The sequence below is a fragment of the Orbicella faveolata genome, unplaced genomic scaffold (genome assembly GCF_042242905.1).
Source record: "Orbicella faveolata isolate gen_17 unplaced genomic scaffold, um_ofav_v1 contig_4, whole genome shotgun sequence".
Classification (NCBI taxonomy): Eukaryota; Metazoa; Cnidaria; class Anthozoa; order Scleractinia; family Merulinidae; genus Orbicella; species Orbicella faveolata.
Window position 1 is genome coordinate 440,001 of NW_028301569.1, and position 16,577 is coordinate 456,577.

The 16,577-nt window shown below is 37.7% G+C and overlaps 2 protein-coding genes across 8 annotated transcripts in view; both read left to right on the forward strand.

Annotated features, from left to right (window-relative positions):
* LOC110053691 (sacsin-like) overlaps positions 1–16,577 on the forward strand; it is a 52,659-nt gene that overhangs the window by 18,241 nt on the left and 17,841 nt on the right. For all 7 annotated transcript variants that reach the window (XM_089275830.1, XM_089275831.1, XM_089275829.1 and 4 more), the window contains exons 3-7: positions 11,312–11,412; positions 11,998–12,108; positions 12,557–12,704; positions 13,607–14,585; positions 15,033–15,613. In XM_089275830.1, coding sequence (XP_089131956.1) covers positions 11,312–11,412; positions 11,998–12,108; positions 12,557–12,704; positions 13,607–14,585; positions 15,033–15,613 — 1,920 coding nt within the window. The remainder of the gene's footprint in view (positions 1–11,311; positions 11,413–11,997; positions 12,109–12,556; positions 12,705–13,606; positions 14,586–15,032; positions 15,614–16,577) is intronic.
* Positions 2,755–6,914, forward strand: LOC110053694 (uncharacterized). The gene has a single exon (XM_020759956.2). The coding sequence runs from the start codon at positions 5,753–5,755 to the stop codon at positions 6,701–6,703; it is 951 nt and encodes a 316-aa protein (XP_020615615.2). The 5' UTR covers positions 2,755–5,752; the 3' UTR covers positions 6,704–6,914.

The window sequence follows — 16,577 nt, forward strand, 5'->3', positions numbered from 1 at the left end:
ATGTGTGAATATGCATACAGTGGACTGTAGGTGGACAACTCTTTAGTGGAAGCATCCACATTTTAAGTCACTGCCTTTTTACTTTTTACTTTTTACTTGTATCTTTTCTGGCAGAACACCATCAGACCTGTGTAGTAACTCACTGATTTCATTTGAAACAATAAATTTAGTAATATTTACAATCATTTCATTGACTAATATGATTTTCTATCTTACAATAACCTAGTATTTCCTTCTTGGTCTACTGTTTTGCTAGCCTATCCATATGTATTCAAAAGACTGTTCAACTAACTGGACAAGTTTTTAATTTACAGTACTTAAAGTTATAGCTTTCAAATTTTAAACCACTTTAAACTCACTTGAAGTGCATTTGAAATCTGAAGGTTTACAAACATTGGCTGGTCCCTGAGGAGCCTGCTTTTTTGACCATCCACATCCCTTGGGTTTGTGCTGAAACCTAAAATTCTTCCAGAATTGATAACATCTCTGGATGCCCCATGTTGCTGGATAAATAATCCCTCTTCTCTTTGAGGTGTATTTGTTTTCTGAGATCTATAAAAAGAATTATATTATTGCAAGTTAGGTCACTGGAACCACTTTTATGTCCTTACTTTTCAAAGGGTTAAATGTGAAGAAAGGTAAAACATCTACTGTAGTTATCTTACTTTGTTATAATTATAATAGAACTGACATTTATATTGGGGTAAAGCTGTATCTGCTGTTCTGGTTAAGAAACATGCAGTAATTAATTAGACAGACTTTTTAAACTGAGTGACCTTATGGTCTTTCAAGGAGACTTGTATTTTAAATACATGTACTTAAATAAAGACCAAAAAGGGCAAAGTACCTGAAATATGCTATTATGGGCAACAAAACAACAGTTCTTTTTTCCTGTAATACACAGTGTTCTTCACTCAATCTTGGATCTTCCCAAAGAATAGACTGCAAAATGACATTGAAAAGACGAGGAGCACTTTTGTCTGCAAACTCTTTTATCTGTCCAGGATCATAAAGTGGTACAGCATCACTGCTTTCATAATGATGTTGCAAGGATATCTGAAATTTTCCAATCAGCTGGTCAAATGAATTTTCTGAAAATGAAAGAAAATGTAAATATTTATTTTAATTATTGAAATAAATTATTGAAATAACTTTATTTATTTCATTTATTTATAAATATTTGATTCCCTGCTTGTGTCAATCACTGTCATGTGGTGGTCTTAAGACATCCTCTTACTTACTGGATTGCACAAGTACAATACCTGTATCAGAAATATAATCTTGAAAGGGTGTCTGTTACCCTTACTGGTCACCTGAACAACATTACAGTATGTTATGTTGATTGTTAACTAAGACACTAGTCAATAATTATCAGTTTTTCAAATCATTTACAGGATATGACTTGAATACTTGTGAAAAAATAGTTTGTAGCAAGTCTGACGCAGCATTGTTTTTGGCCAAGAGACTCTTCAGAAACCTCTTCCACATCATTGCCAAAACAATTAAATCTAACCTTCTCATTAGTGCTTTTTGATGACTTCAACTCAATGATGAAATGTATGATATTGTATTGCTAGTCTGCCAATGGACCATGTGCAATACATGTAAATAATGATGATCTGTTTGAACGAGTTTTGGTGGTGGTGTTATTGCAGTGTGCCATGGATTATCATGATGTCAATTAATTATCCTTCAAAATACTTGTATCTTGTATGACTTGTATGTATCTTTACATTTCAGGTAAGTGATACTAACCTGATAGTTGAGTAAAGTCATGGATGACTTTTGCCATCCTGTTCCAAACTGTTTTATCCACTGTAACTTCACCATAGCCATTTATTTTTACCACCCCAAATGATGTTTATTTCCACCATGGATGTTTGCTGGCTTTTTGGGTACTGCAAGTCTATTCCACAAGCCTCTTCTGGAAATTTAAGTCTTTGGAACAGCAATTGGAAGTGGTTCTGAACTTTTTGGAGGCCTTCACTACTGCTGTGTTGCTGCTTTAAGTTCTTGTCTAGTCTTAAAATTGGTGAGCGAGTAAACCGCAAGATCTAAATGAAAAAAGAAAGAAATACACATATTAGTGATGAGTTTGTTTGTATCCAGATACTGAAAATTGGATGTCCAAAAAACACATCCCCTCACTAAATGAAAAATGGAGTAGGTGAATTTTTGTTGTTGTTGTTTTTTTTCAAAAAGTGGGTGTCCATAGGATTCCTGGACACCCCTCTAACTGAATCCTCAGAGTGGAGACAACAGTGGAGTACTACATAATTTCAATAAGTATATGTGATGTGTAATTATATAATTTCAGACAAAATTATTTTGTTCAATTTTAGGGGTTTGGTCTTACCACTACTTACTATGGTCTTAGAAAAAAGAAGTTCGTCAAGTGGCATAAAGTGCTTGTTTTGCGGTCTGTAAAATTATTATTTTCCTTTAAATTCGTTTGGCCATTAATTTTTCAAAATAATATTTCCCAACTTCTGTGACTACCTTTTTCTTTCCAAAATATACCAGTTTTAGACTGAACCACCTGAGGTAGCATTTTGCTACCTGCACCCCAACAATGAATTTCAGTGAAGCAATTGACCGTACTGTACTGTTGTCAAGAGGAGTAAAATAAAAAATAGTAGAGATAATTTTTATATAAATACCTTTTGAAGTTTGTCATGTGAGGTTTGTTTATTTCCATCCTAGTAGAGAACCATACATGCGTAAGACTTGAGATCATTTAACACAAAATATAATCAACTATTTAATGTAAAATGAATTTTTAGGTATCGTGTCTATTTCGCCACAAATTTTACAAAGTTTGATACAAACAACTTGTTTATTGTTGCAACAAAAATCTTTGAAATCTTTGAAAGAGGGGCTAGGAGATTCCGAAAATTTTTGCAGCAATCCAAGGCAGTGTGAACCTGCGTGTCAATTATAATTAAGCGATGGCTAATTAACTGGCCTGTTCAGTAGTTCGTAACACTGGTAGCATGTAGTCAGGATGCGAGGTAAATCTTGTTTCTTTGTCTACTCTGGCCCAGCATTTGTAGCACTACCGTGTACCAGGCTTGTACCCATGACATGTCACTCCTATGGCATCCAGGACAGCAAAAAGTCTCGCAGGAATTCGCTGTTTCCTGAGGCCTTGCGAATGGTCTTCTCTTGGAACAGAGCACCTGTTGTTGCTCCTCCAAATTTTGTCCGTATGGACACAGCAAACTGTTGAGCCCACTTGGAGTTGGGCAGCTCTGGCTAAACCTTCAGACAGAAAATATTTTTTGCCTGCACATTTACAGCTGCTTTTGTCGGCTTTTCCACATTTTTCTGCGGAGGAACTGCACAACAAAACCAGCGCAACAAGGAGAACTACGTGGAAAAAAATTGTTCTTGTAGAGCGCAAACGCGCCCGAAATTCTCTCATATTTTGTTGTTGGTGCAAGCGCTTGAAACTAAAAATAAAAATGAACTTTTTAACGAGAGAAACCTTTCCCCTACTTTCTTCTGCTAACTCTTACTTTTAGTTTTCAAACTTTGCGGTACGGGATTTTATCTTGTTTACATTGGATTTTAATACGTAACCAGAAATGTGTAATTGACTGGAAGCTCAAATTTGTACTCATGCGCAGTGCATTTTACTGCGGTGTTGTCAATACTTGTGTTGGACACAAATAAACTTTTTAAGTTTGACTTTGACAGACAGCTGAATCCTTGTTAAAATATTGGAACCAAATTGCTTGCCATGGCTATCAAACTGCAAAATAGAAAAGACTACAGCAGTGCAGCTGCTATTTTCCTTATTTATTCAATTTTCAACAATAGAAATTAGATCAGTCTTTTCTCACGTAAAGTTAATGATTAGTTGACTAAAATGAGTGGAAAAAAATTTGGGGTGCCCGAGCTCGTTAGTGAGTTATAGCCATCTTTCAACTGACAGAACTCAATATCAAAGCAAATCCGCCATGCTTTCAATGTGCGCGTGCACAAACTCTTCTGTCTCTTCCACGCCCTGTCCACAGGTATCCGTCTTCTTGTGACAACTCTAAAGTTTGTTCCTGTTCTTGCTTGGCTAGCAACTTTAAACACTTTTCCGCATTCTCCCCTCTTGTCAGCAGTAAACAGTTTATGGATGTTTACCTCGAAATGGCAAAGATGATAGCCTTTGGCGATGCACCTTATATTCAGTAAAGCCTCTTCCTGGACTTCTTGCGTAGACATATATAATGACACAGAAAGGCAATGACAGGCAAGTGAGTAATTTGAGTACATGTGCAATGGGATATATTCTTTGCGTTGAGAAGACTGGGTTGGAATTATTTTAACAATTTTGTCCCTTGGGCTTCCTAAAAATGGCGGATGATCGGACAGGTTCGAGGTTGCAGCTGTGCCAATTGATAGCAATCGATGAACGGTTTTTGTTTGGTTATCGATTGATCATCGATTGACCGATACCAATCGATACCAATTTACTAATTTTATCGATTAGTTTTTCGATCATCGATTTCCATCTATTGCATACCTCTGGATCTCTTCTTCAGACAAATGATGTCTGCCAATCGTGTCTTAATACCTTCCAGCCTGTGCCTGGCCTATAAAGTCACTGAAGCAGAGTAAAAAGCCAAATTCGAACATGCCAGGCACAAGATGATAAATTATTAATAATAGAATTTCTGCTGAAAAACAGTAGATCTTTCTTTAAAAATGTCAAGCAATTTCAATTATTGTTTTCACTTTGTAGTTTAAGAAATTTCACCCATCGGCATACTATAAAATTTCAATGTTTTTACAGGGAGAAAATTTAATTATTGTAGTCTGACTCTGGAGTCAACTCTCATAGACTTGAGTCCACACACAGTTGCAGCCCTCTGAGAGTACCAGATATTTGTTCAGAAATTCCAAGGGATTGTTAAGAACATTTTGGTTTTGTGTTGGATCTTGACTTACTGATACAGTTGTTCAGAAATACTTCGGGCGTTCTCGAAAGCGAAGATTCCATATTATCCTAATTCTTCGGTGACTTACTCTACAAGGAGAATTATGCTTTCTGGCAACGTGGAACTAAATCCTGGCATGACTAATGGTAACAGCAATGATACATGTACAAGGACAAAAACAAAGCGAAAACAACGAAGCGTTAACATTGCACACCTGAATGTTCGCTCGCTGAAGAATAAAGAACACTTCATCCTAGTGAAGGACTTGGCGAAGAAACACAAATTAGATATCTTCACCATTTCAGAGTCCTGGTTAAACAACTCAGTCTCCTATTTACAAGTTGAATTCCCTGGTTTTTCCTTGTTCAGATTAGACCGAACCTGTAAGATCGGACGAGGTGTCTCTGTATTTGTAAACAACAGCTTAAAATGAGTAAGACTTGCCGACTTATCATACATATCGAGCACTGGACTACACCAGCTATGGTTGAAAGTACAAGTCAAGAACTTCAAGTCATTTATTGTCTGTACAGCTTATCGTACTGATGATGTACCCGTCACCTGCTCTGAGACCGATTTCAGCTTCACGCTTACATCAGCCATGTCATTCAATGTTCCAATTTTTATATTGGGCGACCTCGATTGCAATTTGCTCCGACACAACAAGCCTGAAACGAAGGCACTGCTGGACTTTTGCAATTGCTTTAACCTCACACAGGTAATCAACCAACCAACAAGAATAACTGAGCTCTCCACGAGTTTATTGGATGTGATACTAACTAACAGCAAAGATCTCACTCATCACGGAAACGAAAGTCATGCCTCACTCAATAAGTGACCACGATCTCATCATTGCGACACTACACCTGAAGAAACCTTGTCCCAAGCCTACTTACATTACCATGAGGAGTTTCAAGAACTATAACAAGGAAGTGTTTCTTGAGGATATTTCAAATGTCCCCTGGTCAGTCATCGACATTTTTGATGATGCTGAAGACAAGTTGAACGCATTTAATGCTCTGTTCAACCAAGTCCTCGACCAACACGCGCCTGTTAAAACTGTTAAAATGAGAACCTGCCCCTGTCCATTTATTAATGATAACATTTGCGCGTTAATGAAAACCAGAGATCATTGGCGTAAACTAGCAAGGCGAACAAACGATCCTGCCATTTGGTCGGGCTATAGGAATTTTAGACGCAAAGTAAAATGGGAATTGCGACTTGCCCAAAAAACTTTTGTAAAAGATCAGATTAGGCAAAATGCAAATGACACTAACACTATGTGGAAGACTATCCGATCATGTATACCAAAGAAATCAGCAAGCACAAAATGCTTTTGTAAAGATGACAAGACTATAGCAAACAAATTCAATCAATTCTTCACCTCAGTTGGGAAAACAACACTCGAGAAAATGAAATCACTTGCCGATGAATGCGGGTGCACTCCTTCACATGCATCGTTTGTTCCGATACAGTACCCTCTCTCGGAACAATTTACATTTGGCGATGTCGCGTATTGTGAAGTTGAAAGAGTTGTGAAGTCACTAGCTAACAACAAAGCACCTGGCACTGACAAAATACCATCCTGTGTCATAAAGGAATCTGCCCCTGTTATCATTCCATCGATAACCTCTATTATAAACAGTTCATTCAATTGTGTTTTCCCTAGTGTCTGGAAAACGGCTGAGGTATGTCCAATTCCAAAAGACGGTGATCACGAAGTAGCGAGTAATAATAGACCAATTTCACTTTTGCCTATTATTTCATAGGTGTGTGAAAAAATTGCACTTGATCAGCTCACATATTTGACTGAAAAACAAAGACTTGCATCTAATCAAAGCGGAAACAAGAAGTGGCATTCAACCGAAACTTCATTAATATCCTCTACAGACGCAATCTTACGAGCGATTGACCAAACTAAAGCTACAGCAGTAGTGTACCTAGACATGAGCAACGCCTTCGACAGTGTCAAGCACGAAATTTTAATAATGAAACTAAAGAACATTGGCCTCTCCTCATCTGCGTGAACATGGTTTTGTAGCTATCTGTCCCAAAGATCTCAGGTAGTTCGCATAAACTCAACGTTATCAGATGCCCTACCCATTACTTGTGGCGTCCCTCAAGGCAGTGTACACGGGGCTCTGCTGTTTAGTTTTATGTAAATGACCTTCCAGCAATCAGCGAAAGTTGTTCAACCAAATGCTATGCGGATGACACCAAACTTCTTTTGTCTTGCAAAGTTGGTGATGCTGACGAAGCAAAAGACACTATCCAAAAGGATTTACATCTAATTCGTAACTGGTGGTTTGATAATTGTCTTCTGCTCAACCCTGAAAAGACAAAGCTCATGATCTTTGGTAGCCGCCCGTTGATCTGTAGGCTATCTGATTTTAAGGTTTCACTGCTCGGAGAGGAACTCTTGCCGTCAGAGTCCATTAAAGATCTTGGTGTAACATTCGACCCACTCTAGCGACAGTTTCATCCTGTATGAGTGAATTAGCCCAGATTAATCGAGCAAAGCACGCATTTAACTCCGGCCTATTAGTGGCTATCATCAACGCGCTTGTTTTCAGTAAGTTGTACTATTGCTCTACTGTATGGTCCAGTACCACTGCTTGTAATGTGCAAAAACTTCAACTTGTTCAGAACTTCGCTGCTCGGATAATTAGTGGTACATATAAATTTGAGCATATAACTCCATCACTCAAGAATTTGAGGTGGCTTCCCGTAAAAAAGCAGCTTTACCTCCGAGACGCTGTTTTCACTTTTAAGTGCATGACGGGCTGTGCCCCGACTTATCTGACATCACAATTTGTCAAAAGGCAACAAATATCAAGCAGAACCACAAGAAACTCAGAACAACTGAATATTCCCCTGTGCAAAACCACTGCTGGTCAGAGATCTTTTTATTACAGAATAGTAAAACTATGGAATTCTTTAGACAAAGACTTAAAACTATGCGAGAGTCATGCAAATTTTAAGAAAACTCTGAAGACAAAGCTTCTCAGCGAGTTCTTAAATTAAATTTTCTTATTTCTTTCATTTTTCTTTTTGGTCACTTGGTAAAATAGACGTAGGTTGAGTACCTATGTTAAAATACTTTTTCTGTGTTTCACATCTGCTTTAAAACTATCTTAGGCCTACTCTATATTACAAGGTTTTTTTCCTACTTACCCCAATTTTATGTCTGTTTTATGGTTATTTTAAGGCTATTTTCTAGGTATTTAATTTTCAAAGTGTTTCACTCAAGCAATTTTTAATTACTGGTAATACTATGTTCTCATCAAGTTGCATAGATATTCAATTTTTTTGAGGATGATTTCCAATCTGTACTGTGCACTCTTGAAAGGTTGTTTACGTATTTTGTTTTATTTCATTTGAGACATCACAAAATGTAGCATTTCACAACTACTTACATGAAATAAATTCAAAGTTTCATGTCAACCTCCATTATAGATATAAAGCTTTATGCTTCATTCTTTCCCATATCACTTGATGAAACAACTTCAAAGCTGTAAAAATCAATGAAGCTCTTCTGGTGACATGCCGTGTGTCCTTAAACCTGATAAAAATTAATGCATGTAATTATTAGAACTGAACAATTTGGACAAAGATCTTAACAAGCTGAGCAAGATCCTTGCCAACGTTCTTGTGGATCTTGCAAAATTCTTTATTAAGATCCTCAAAGAACCTGGTCAAGATTTTCAAGGGTCTGTAGGGAACTTCAAGGATCTTCAAAGATCTTCAAAGTTCTTGCAAAGATCTTAAAAGATCTTGCAAAAGTCTTCAAAGATCTTGAAAAGAACTGAAGATCTTTCAAAGATCTTTAAGGATCTTAATAAGAACTTTGAAGATCCTTTAAGATCCTTCAAGATCTTGGCAAGATCTTTGAAGATCTTGTAAAGATATTGCCAAGATCTTTGAAGATCTTGCTGATCTTGCAAAGATCTTGTCAAGAACTTTGAAGATCCCTGAGGATCCTTAAGGATCCTTCAAGATCTTGGCAAGATCCTTGAAGATCCTGGCAAGAAAATTTAAGATACTTGAGGATCCTTAAAAATCTTTCCCGGGATCTTCAAAGATCTTGATGAAGATCCTCACAAAGGTCCTCATGAAGATCCTCACGGATCCTTGAAGATCCTTGAAAGATTTTCACCAGGGTATGCTATGCTTCCTTCTGCTATACCACTGTAATTACTATTCTATTATATTCTATGCTATGCTATGTTCTCAGCTCTGGTCAGACCAGCTCTTCTATGCTATGCTATGCTTTTTATATGCTGTACTGTTCTGTGCTGTTGTATTCTGTAGTGTTTTTCTTTTCTGTTGCTGTTTTGTTGCTGTCCAAATCTTCTATATGCTGTTTTCTCTTTTCTTTATGAAACTATTTTGTTCTATTCTATTTTATTCTACTTTATGCCCTAGCCTCTATTCTCTTTTATTCTATTCTATAGTATTCATATCCCTGATTTTTTGCTATTCTCTGTTTTTCATAATTATTATTATTATTATTATTATTATTATTATTATTCTATTTTAGCCTACCTAATTCTATAGTAATTAGACTGTACTATTTTATTTTATGCTATGCTGTTCTATTGTATGGTTTTTTATGTTATAGTATGCTATTCTGTTGTGTTGTGTTCTATTGATCTGCACTGCTTTTTTGTATTGTTCTTCTATTGTCTTTGCTACTTTTTTTCACAAATCTCTCCTGAACTATCCTATTCTATGCTGTTCTATTCTATGCTCTTCTACACAATGCTATTCGTTGCTATTCTGTGGTATTATATGCCATGCCATGTTAACCTATGCTATACTATTCTATCCTGATTTTCTATTCTTTTCTATTGTGTTTTATTCTATGCTATGCTATTTCATTCTATACTCTTCTATGCTATACTATTCCATTCTATGCTATCCTTTGCTTTCTTAGCTATGCTTAAGCTTCAGTATTCTATGCTATTTTGTTGTGTTCAGTTAGTATATTTCTGTTCCGTGTTGCAGGTTTGTCCTGTCCTAACCTCTTCTAGGCTGTTTTATCTCTTCTTTACTGAACTATTCTATTCCATTCTATTTTATTCTATTTTTTGCTATTCTTTGTTATTCTGGTCTATTATACCTAGCCTGTAGTAGTCTATGCTTTTTTAATCTATGGTTTTCTATGCTATACTATGCTGTTCCATTGTGTTGTGTTCTATTCAGTGTTCTGCTTTGCGTTTTTGTCCTGTGCCCTAGTCTTTTCTGTGTTGTCTTTTTCTTCTCTCCTGAACTGTGCTATTAGATATTATATGCTATATTATATGTTATGCTATGGTATGCATTGCTTTGCTATGTTATTAACAGCATAATGCTAGTCTATTCTATTTTATTCTTTGCTATGCTATGCTATGATCTATGCTATACATACATACATACATACATACATACATACATACATACATACATACATACATACATACATACATACATACATACATACATACATACATACATACATATACTTTATTTAACCTCCAATTACTATTCTATTGTATGCTATTGTATGCTATTCTGTGCTATTGTATACTATGCTTTCCTGTGCTATGCTATACTATTCTGTTCTGCGTTGCTGTTTTGTCCTGTCCTAATATATCTTTTCTATGCTGTACATTTGCTCTTTTCTTTACTGAACTGTTCTGTTCTATTCTATTTTATTCTACTCTATAGTATTCTATTTATTTTTGGTATTCTTTGTTAGTCTATTTTATACTAGATATTCTATAGTAGTATGCTATTCTCTTCGTTTCTATGCTATGCTATGATCTATGCTATACTATACTATTCTATTCTATGCTATTCTGTGCCATTGTATGCTATGCTTTCCTATGCTATGCTATCCTATTCTGTTCTGTGTTGCTGTTTTGCACTGTCCTAATATACCTTTTCGATAGTGTACGTTTGCTCTTTTCTTTACTGAACCGTTCTGTTCTACATGTATTCTATTTTGTTCTATTGTAGAGTAGTCTATGCTATTGTCTACTTTTCTATGCTATTCCATTCTATGCTACTCTACTATACTATTCCATTCATTCTATTCTGTTCTGTGCTGTTATGCTATGGTATTCTATAATCTATTTTGTTGAGTTATGTTCTCTTATTGTTTTTGTTTTTGTTCTCTTTCTTACGGTATTCTTTTTTTTATGATGTGCCATGCTATTTTGTTCTCTTCTTTCCTGAATTCTGCTGTGCTATGCTATGCTATGCTATGTTGTGCCATGTTGTGCTATGGTAATTGCTATGCTATGCAGGGCTATGCTATTCTATTCAGTTATGCTTTATTCTATTCTATTTCTATGTAGATGTAAGATAACATCATGTTTCTGTTTTTATCCTAGTGGACAATGATGATGAAGGGTTTGATTTGATTCAGCCATCACTCATTCAGCAGCTGAGAAGCATCTTAGATCAGTACCCAGATGATGGACAGATACTCAAGGTTAAATGATGATGATTTTTGAAATTTACTTGCTTTAGTTCAACAACCAGTGACACATTAGCATATGACAGGCTAAGCTTAGAACCAATCCGAGCTAAGTACATATGAAACTGGCTTGGACGCATTCGAGGAATAAGATCCTGTTTATTAAAGGTTTCCATTGGTTTTTGTCATTTAACATCTGATAACAAATCTTCATTGCTAAAACAGCAAGAGCGCAACATTCTTTACATTATTCCCTGGGTAACAAGTAGCAAGAAAACAGTCAGTCAGTTGGTCAATCCCTCCTGAAACTCATTTAGGAAGATCCCTATTTTGACAAAGTTACGCTTTTACTCCTATTGTATGATAACAGTTAATTGTGCTAATTGCAGCCTAACCTAGACCAGAATATCGGACCGATAACCAGCGATTAAGTTTATTATCCACGGGCTTGTCTTTTAAGCAGTTAAATCAGTGTTTCTTATTTCCGATGACCCTGTTTCAATCGCTGTTTTGGGCATGGATCTTACTCTTATCTAAAAGGATGTATTCGTTGAGAATCAATTAGGTCTGTAAAGTTGTATTTTTGTTTGCTGTTTTTAGGAGCTGATCCAAAACGCAGAAGATGCTGGTGCAAGTCATGTGAAATTCCTACACGACAAGCACAGCTATGGAACCGAAAAATTGCACAACGCAGACCTTGCTCAGTTTCAGGTGGATTTTGCTTAGACCGTGTAAAAAAAAATTACGAAATCCCCAAAAAATTGGGATCAAAATGGCTGAAATTGTCCGCTAAAACATTAGGCGGAAGCATAAAATACAGCGCCCCGTTGACTGGGTTTGCCGGGTGTTCCATACATTCCACAACTCGGGCGACTCCTAACGTGGTAGAGCCACTTGATCATTTCAAAGTTGCAATAGATCTGCCTCGTTGAAATACCTCTATGACTGAGAACTAGGAGAAAAACTTCAGGCAACTTATATCTCGGTCTCCAAAACGGATGCATCCACATAAACTAGACAAACTACAACTCTGCTTGATCTGTTGGAACAAGAGTCAGGTTGTTCTTTCTTTTGTTGATACTGTGTATTATATGCCTTTGTCTATGTTGTAGTGTCTGAAGGTCCCTTTTTGTTTCTTGTATTTCAATTTTACTCTTAGGGCCCAGCACTTTACGCCTACAACAACGAAACGTTTACCAAAGAAGACTGGAGAGGTATCCGAATGCTGTGTAACAGTATCAAAGTTAAAGATCCCATGAAGGTGGGGCGGTTTGGCGTGGGTTTCAAGTCTGTTTTTCACGTTACAGGTAAGATGCCTTCTGACCTTTGCGAGCAATCATCAGTTACCCTACATGTGGTGAAGTAGATACGAAAATTGTCTGGATAGTTACCTCTTAAACAACAGAGTGCAAGCGAAAAAATAAATCCGAAAATATGAAAATTATACTTTGAAGTGCGGATGAGACACTGAAGATGTGAGAGATCATCGCAGTTGTAAAAGCTTTCAAACCTCCTTTTCGTAACTTCTGTAGTACCGTTCACAGTATCGCGTATATCTCTCACGTCTTCAAAGTCCAAGTGACGTAATTACCTTTTGCCTCTTGACGAGCAACTCGTGCAAAAACCTAAAGAGCTTGGAACACATGGCTAACCTATTTAAATTGAATCCATTTAGCCGCTTATGTTTGGAAAACCTATCGACTTTATTTTGCAAGATAAAAGAAAATCACTGAGTAGCAATCAATGCTATATGTTCTGCCTGAAACTATACAGTTACTATACGACAAGAAATGTCTTCTTTGCACGTCAAGTGATGACCCTACTTTATTCACCTGAAAAGGATCACAAACTATTCATCGTGACTTTGTTGATATTAAAGCAAACAACACCAAACGTCGTGACTTGTTCTTAAATTTATCTGGCAACAACCTGTTATTGTTCTTTCTGCACGCCAAAACAAAACTTGAAAACCAGCCTTAGATATGAAAGTGAAGCAATTACTTGTGTCAGGTACGAGCCAGCTTAACTGAAAAAGATAATCTCTTATGGTGGAACGTTTGCACTTAAAGGTTGCAGACGTCGTCTCTGTGCAGACTGGTGTTACGAAATAGAGTACTTTCTCATGAACGTATTTACCGTTTACACTGGCGATGACAACAGTGACATTTTCGTCAGCTAATCGCATTTGATTCACCTCTTTTTACCTCAGATCTACCGAGCATCTTGAGTGGCTCACAGATCGGTATAATTGATCCGCACGAGAAGTTCTTTGCCGACAACAGGAACCGACGAACAGGGTACAGTTGGCCAATGAAAAAAGTCCGTGACGTAATGAATACTATACCAGACCAATTCAGCCCTTACAAAGGGGTATTTGACTGCTCAGAGGATGTTTTCTCCAGGGGCTTCTACAAAGGCACACTGTTCCGCTTCCCACTGCGCACCAAGCCGTCTGAGTTATCGCAGACACTGTACTCTGCAGAGAAGGTGCAGACGTTGTTTGAGGGTTTCATTTCAGATGCCCACTTGGTTCTTCTTTTCCTGCAACATCTCGAGTCCATTGAACTTTACGTACGTGATGAGTCAGACGCTGAACCCCAAACAACGTTTCAGGTTCGGATTGCAGAAGAAAGTCTTCAGTTGGCACGGGAAAAGAGGCAGGAGTTTCACCACAAGATCAGCGACGGAAAGCTTATGGCTGATCCTGTTACGGCGACGTACCCAATAACGATTGAGACGGTGTATTTCTCTCAAGGGTTAGAGGCCAGCACCCAACAGCATTCTTTTCTTGTGACAAACTACTTTTGTGGCGAGGAAGTATCATCGGAGTTTAAAGCTCTGGCTACAGATGAAAGTCTAAGCTATCTACCCTTAGTTGGCGTTGCCATGGCAATTTCACAACGCTCTGCGCAACACACGGGTCACGTGTTTTGTTGCCTACCATTACCAGTTCAGAAAACCAGCCTGACAGGTTTGCCAGTGCACGTAAATGGTTTCTTTGCTTTGAGCCAGAACAGACGGTACATCAAGTCTCCAAATGCAGAGCAGGATGATCAACAGCTGACTGACAAGTCCCTGTTATGGAACAGATGTCTGTTAACCGAAGCTATTCCCAAGGCATATGCAACGATGATAATGGATGCCATTAACGAAAGGAGCTTCAACATGGAAACAGATGATATTTACAAGTAAGATTAAAACACTTCCAATTAAATGCTCGTGTTATTTTGCAGACATGCTTAATGTTCACACACTATGTTGGCTTTCGATGAGGACCCCTTGAAAGCTGAACGGTTAACAAAGCCAGCCCTTATGGTTAGCAATGTGCTAACTAAGGTTATTTTCTCATTCCATTTCTCATTCCAAGATAATCATGTTTGAATTGTGTGTGTATATGATATGAAATGATACGAAAGTCTGATACCTCACTTCAAATGAACAGTCAGCGGAGAAAATTCTGACTCAGCAATCCATGACGAGCCGTCATCTAAAAACCATTTGTTCGATAACGTTTCTCTAGCACTATTGTACCCGGCTATTTATCGTGACAATGAATTTACAGTTTGCCACCCCTTGTTTACTTACATCGTTTTGGTTTCTTCTGGTTTTATCATTGATATTTTGTTTCTTCTTAGGGCATGGCCTAATGTCGACATTCTCGATCAGAAATGGAAGAAAATTCAGGATCCCTTGTTTGAGGCACTTTGCAGTGAGAAGATCATTTACACCCGAGCTGGAGGAGGCAGGTGGCTGAAAGTGGAAGAGGCTGTCTTTGATAAACTTGATGACAACGAGCTCAAGGAGTTGCTTTCGCGGGTTTTGCTCCACGCCAATGAAAATGTTGCCTCCATGCCTTACCACGTGTTGAAGACCGTTGGCTTGTACGCAGAGGTCCGAAAAGAAATTAACCCCCCATTTGTTCGAAATGTCCTGAAAGAAAACCCTTTTTGCTACAGGAACCTCAGGCGAACGGAGAAATTGAAACTCCTGAAGTTTGTCCTGAGCTGTGAAGGCAACAGATTCACAGAACTGATCGGACTGGAGTTATTACCCATCGCCGGTGGATGCTTCACGTCCTTCGCAAATTCTGATGAGGCTATATATATCGCGTCGCCAGAGCATCCGCAAGAATTACTTCCTGGACTACACCATCGCTTTTTGGATCAGGAAATTGACGTAAACCTTTTCAGAAGTCTAGAAGTAGTTGCCAAGAAAGGTATGGAAGTTACACTTTAACTGATTCTTTTTCAAAGAGCACTAGTTTGGTCCAATACAGAACTCATTGTTTACAAGTGAAGTAGCGTTTGCATTTACCGTACAATTTGACAACTTGAACATGGAAAAAACCCCATTGCTCCCCCCACCCCGTTACTGAGATCTAAAGATTCTTTAGGATCTAGTTGTGCGTGTCAGGTAGATTACGCGGTGCTTCAAAAGTTCGTTCCGATTTAAATTGTTAATTTTTTGATCAAATCAATTGTTTGTTAGAACTTCGTCAATAAATTGAGGTAGAGAATTTATCGAGATAGCTGGCAATAGCAATTTTAGTCGTCCACTAGATGCCTTTGTTTCGATTTTCGTGCGAAATGTGCACCCAAGCGTTTTCCCGCCATTTTTTCACGCCCCTTGTGTATGTTGTTCCTTTCCCGAATTTGTTGTTATTCTCTAAGTTTTTTCCCGAACTTTCTGCTTTCTCTGTCGCGAAAATGAAGTCAGACATTGTTTATGCTAGAGCTCAAGCAGCCATATTACGATCATCTGGTCATTCAGTCAAAGAAATCGCTAATTTTTTTAACAAGACGGAACGTTGGGTGAACAAGTGATCGAAAAGAGAGTCGTTCAAAGACAAACCAAGAAACGGACCACCGTCTCTTTTGACCAATTGTGCTCGAAAATCAATCGAGAAAGAGAAGCACAAACGGAAACAATTCAGCAAGGAAGCTTGCCAAGTATCTTCAGCAGAAAAGTATCTAAGTTTCGAGCATAACGGTGTGGAGATACATGACTAGGAAAGGATGGAGGGCTTTCAAGCGAAAGAAAATACTCTTGTTGAGCGAAAAGCAAAGGAAAGCCCGTTTGCGATTCGCCAAGAAATACGCGAACCTGACAGCGGAAAATTAGGACAATTTTTTATTTACACATGAGTGTCCTAAATATCTTTTCCACTAGCCTAATCCAAA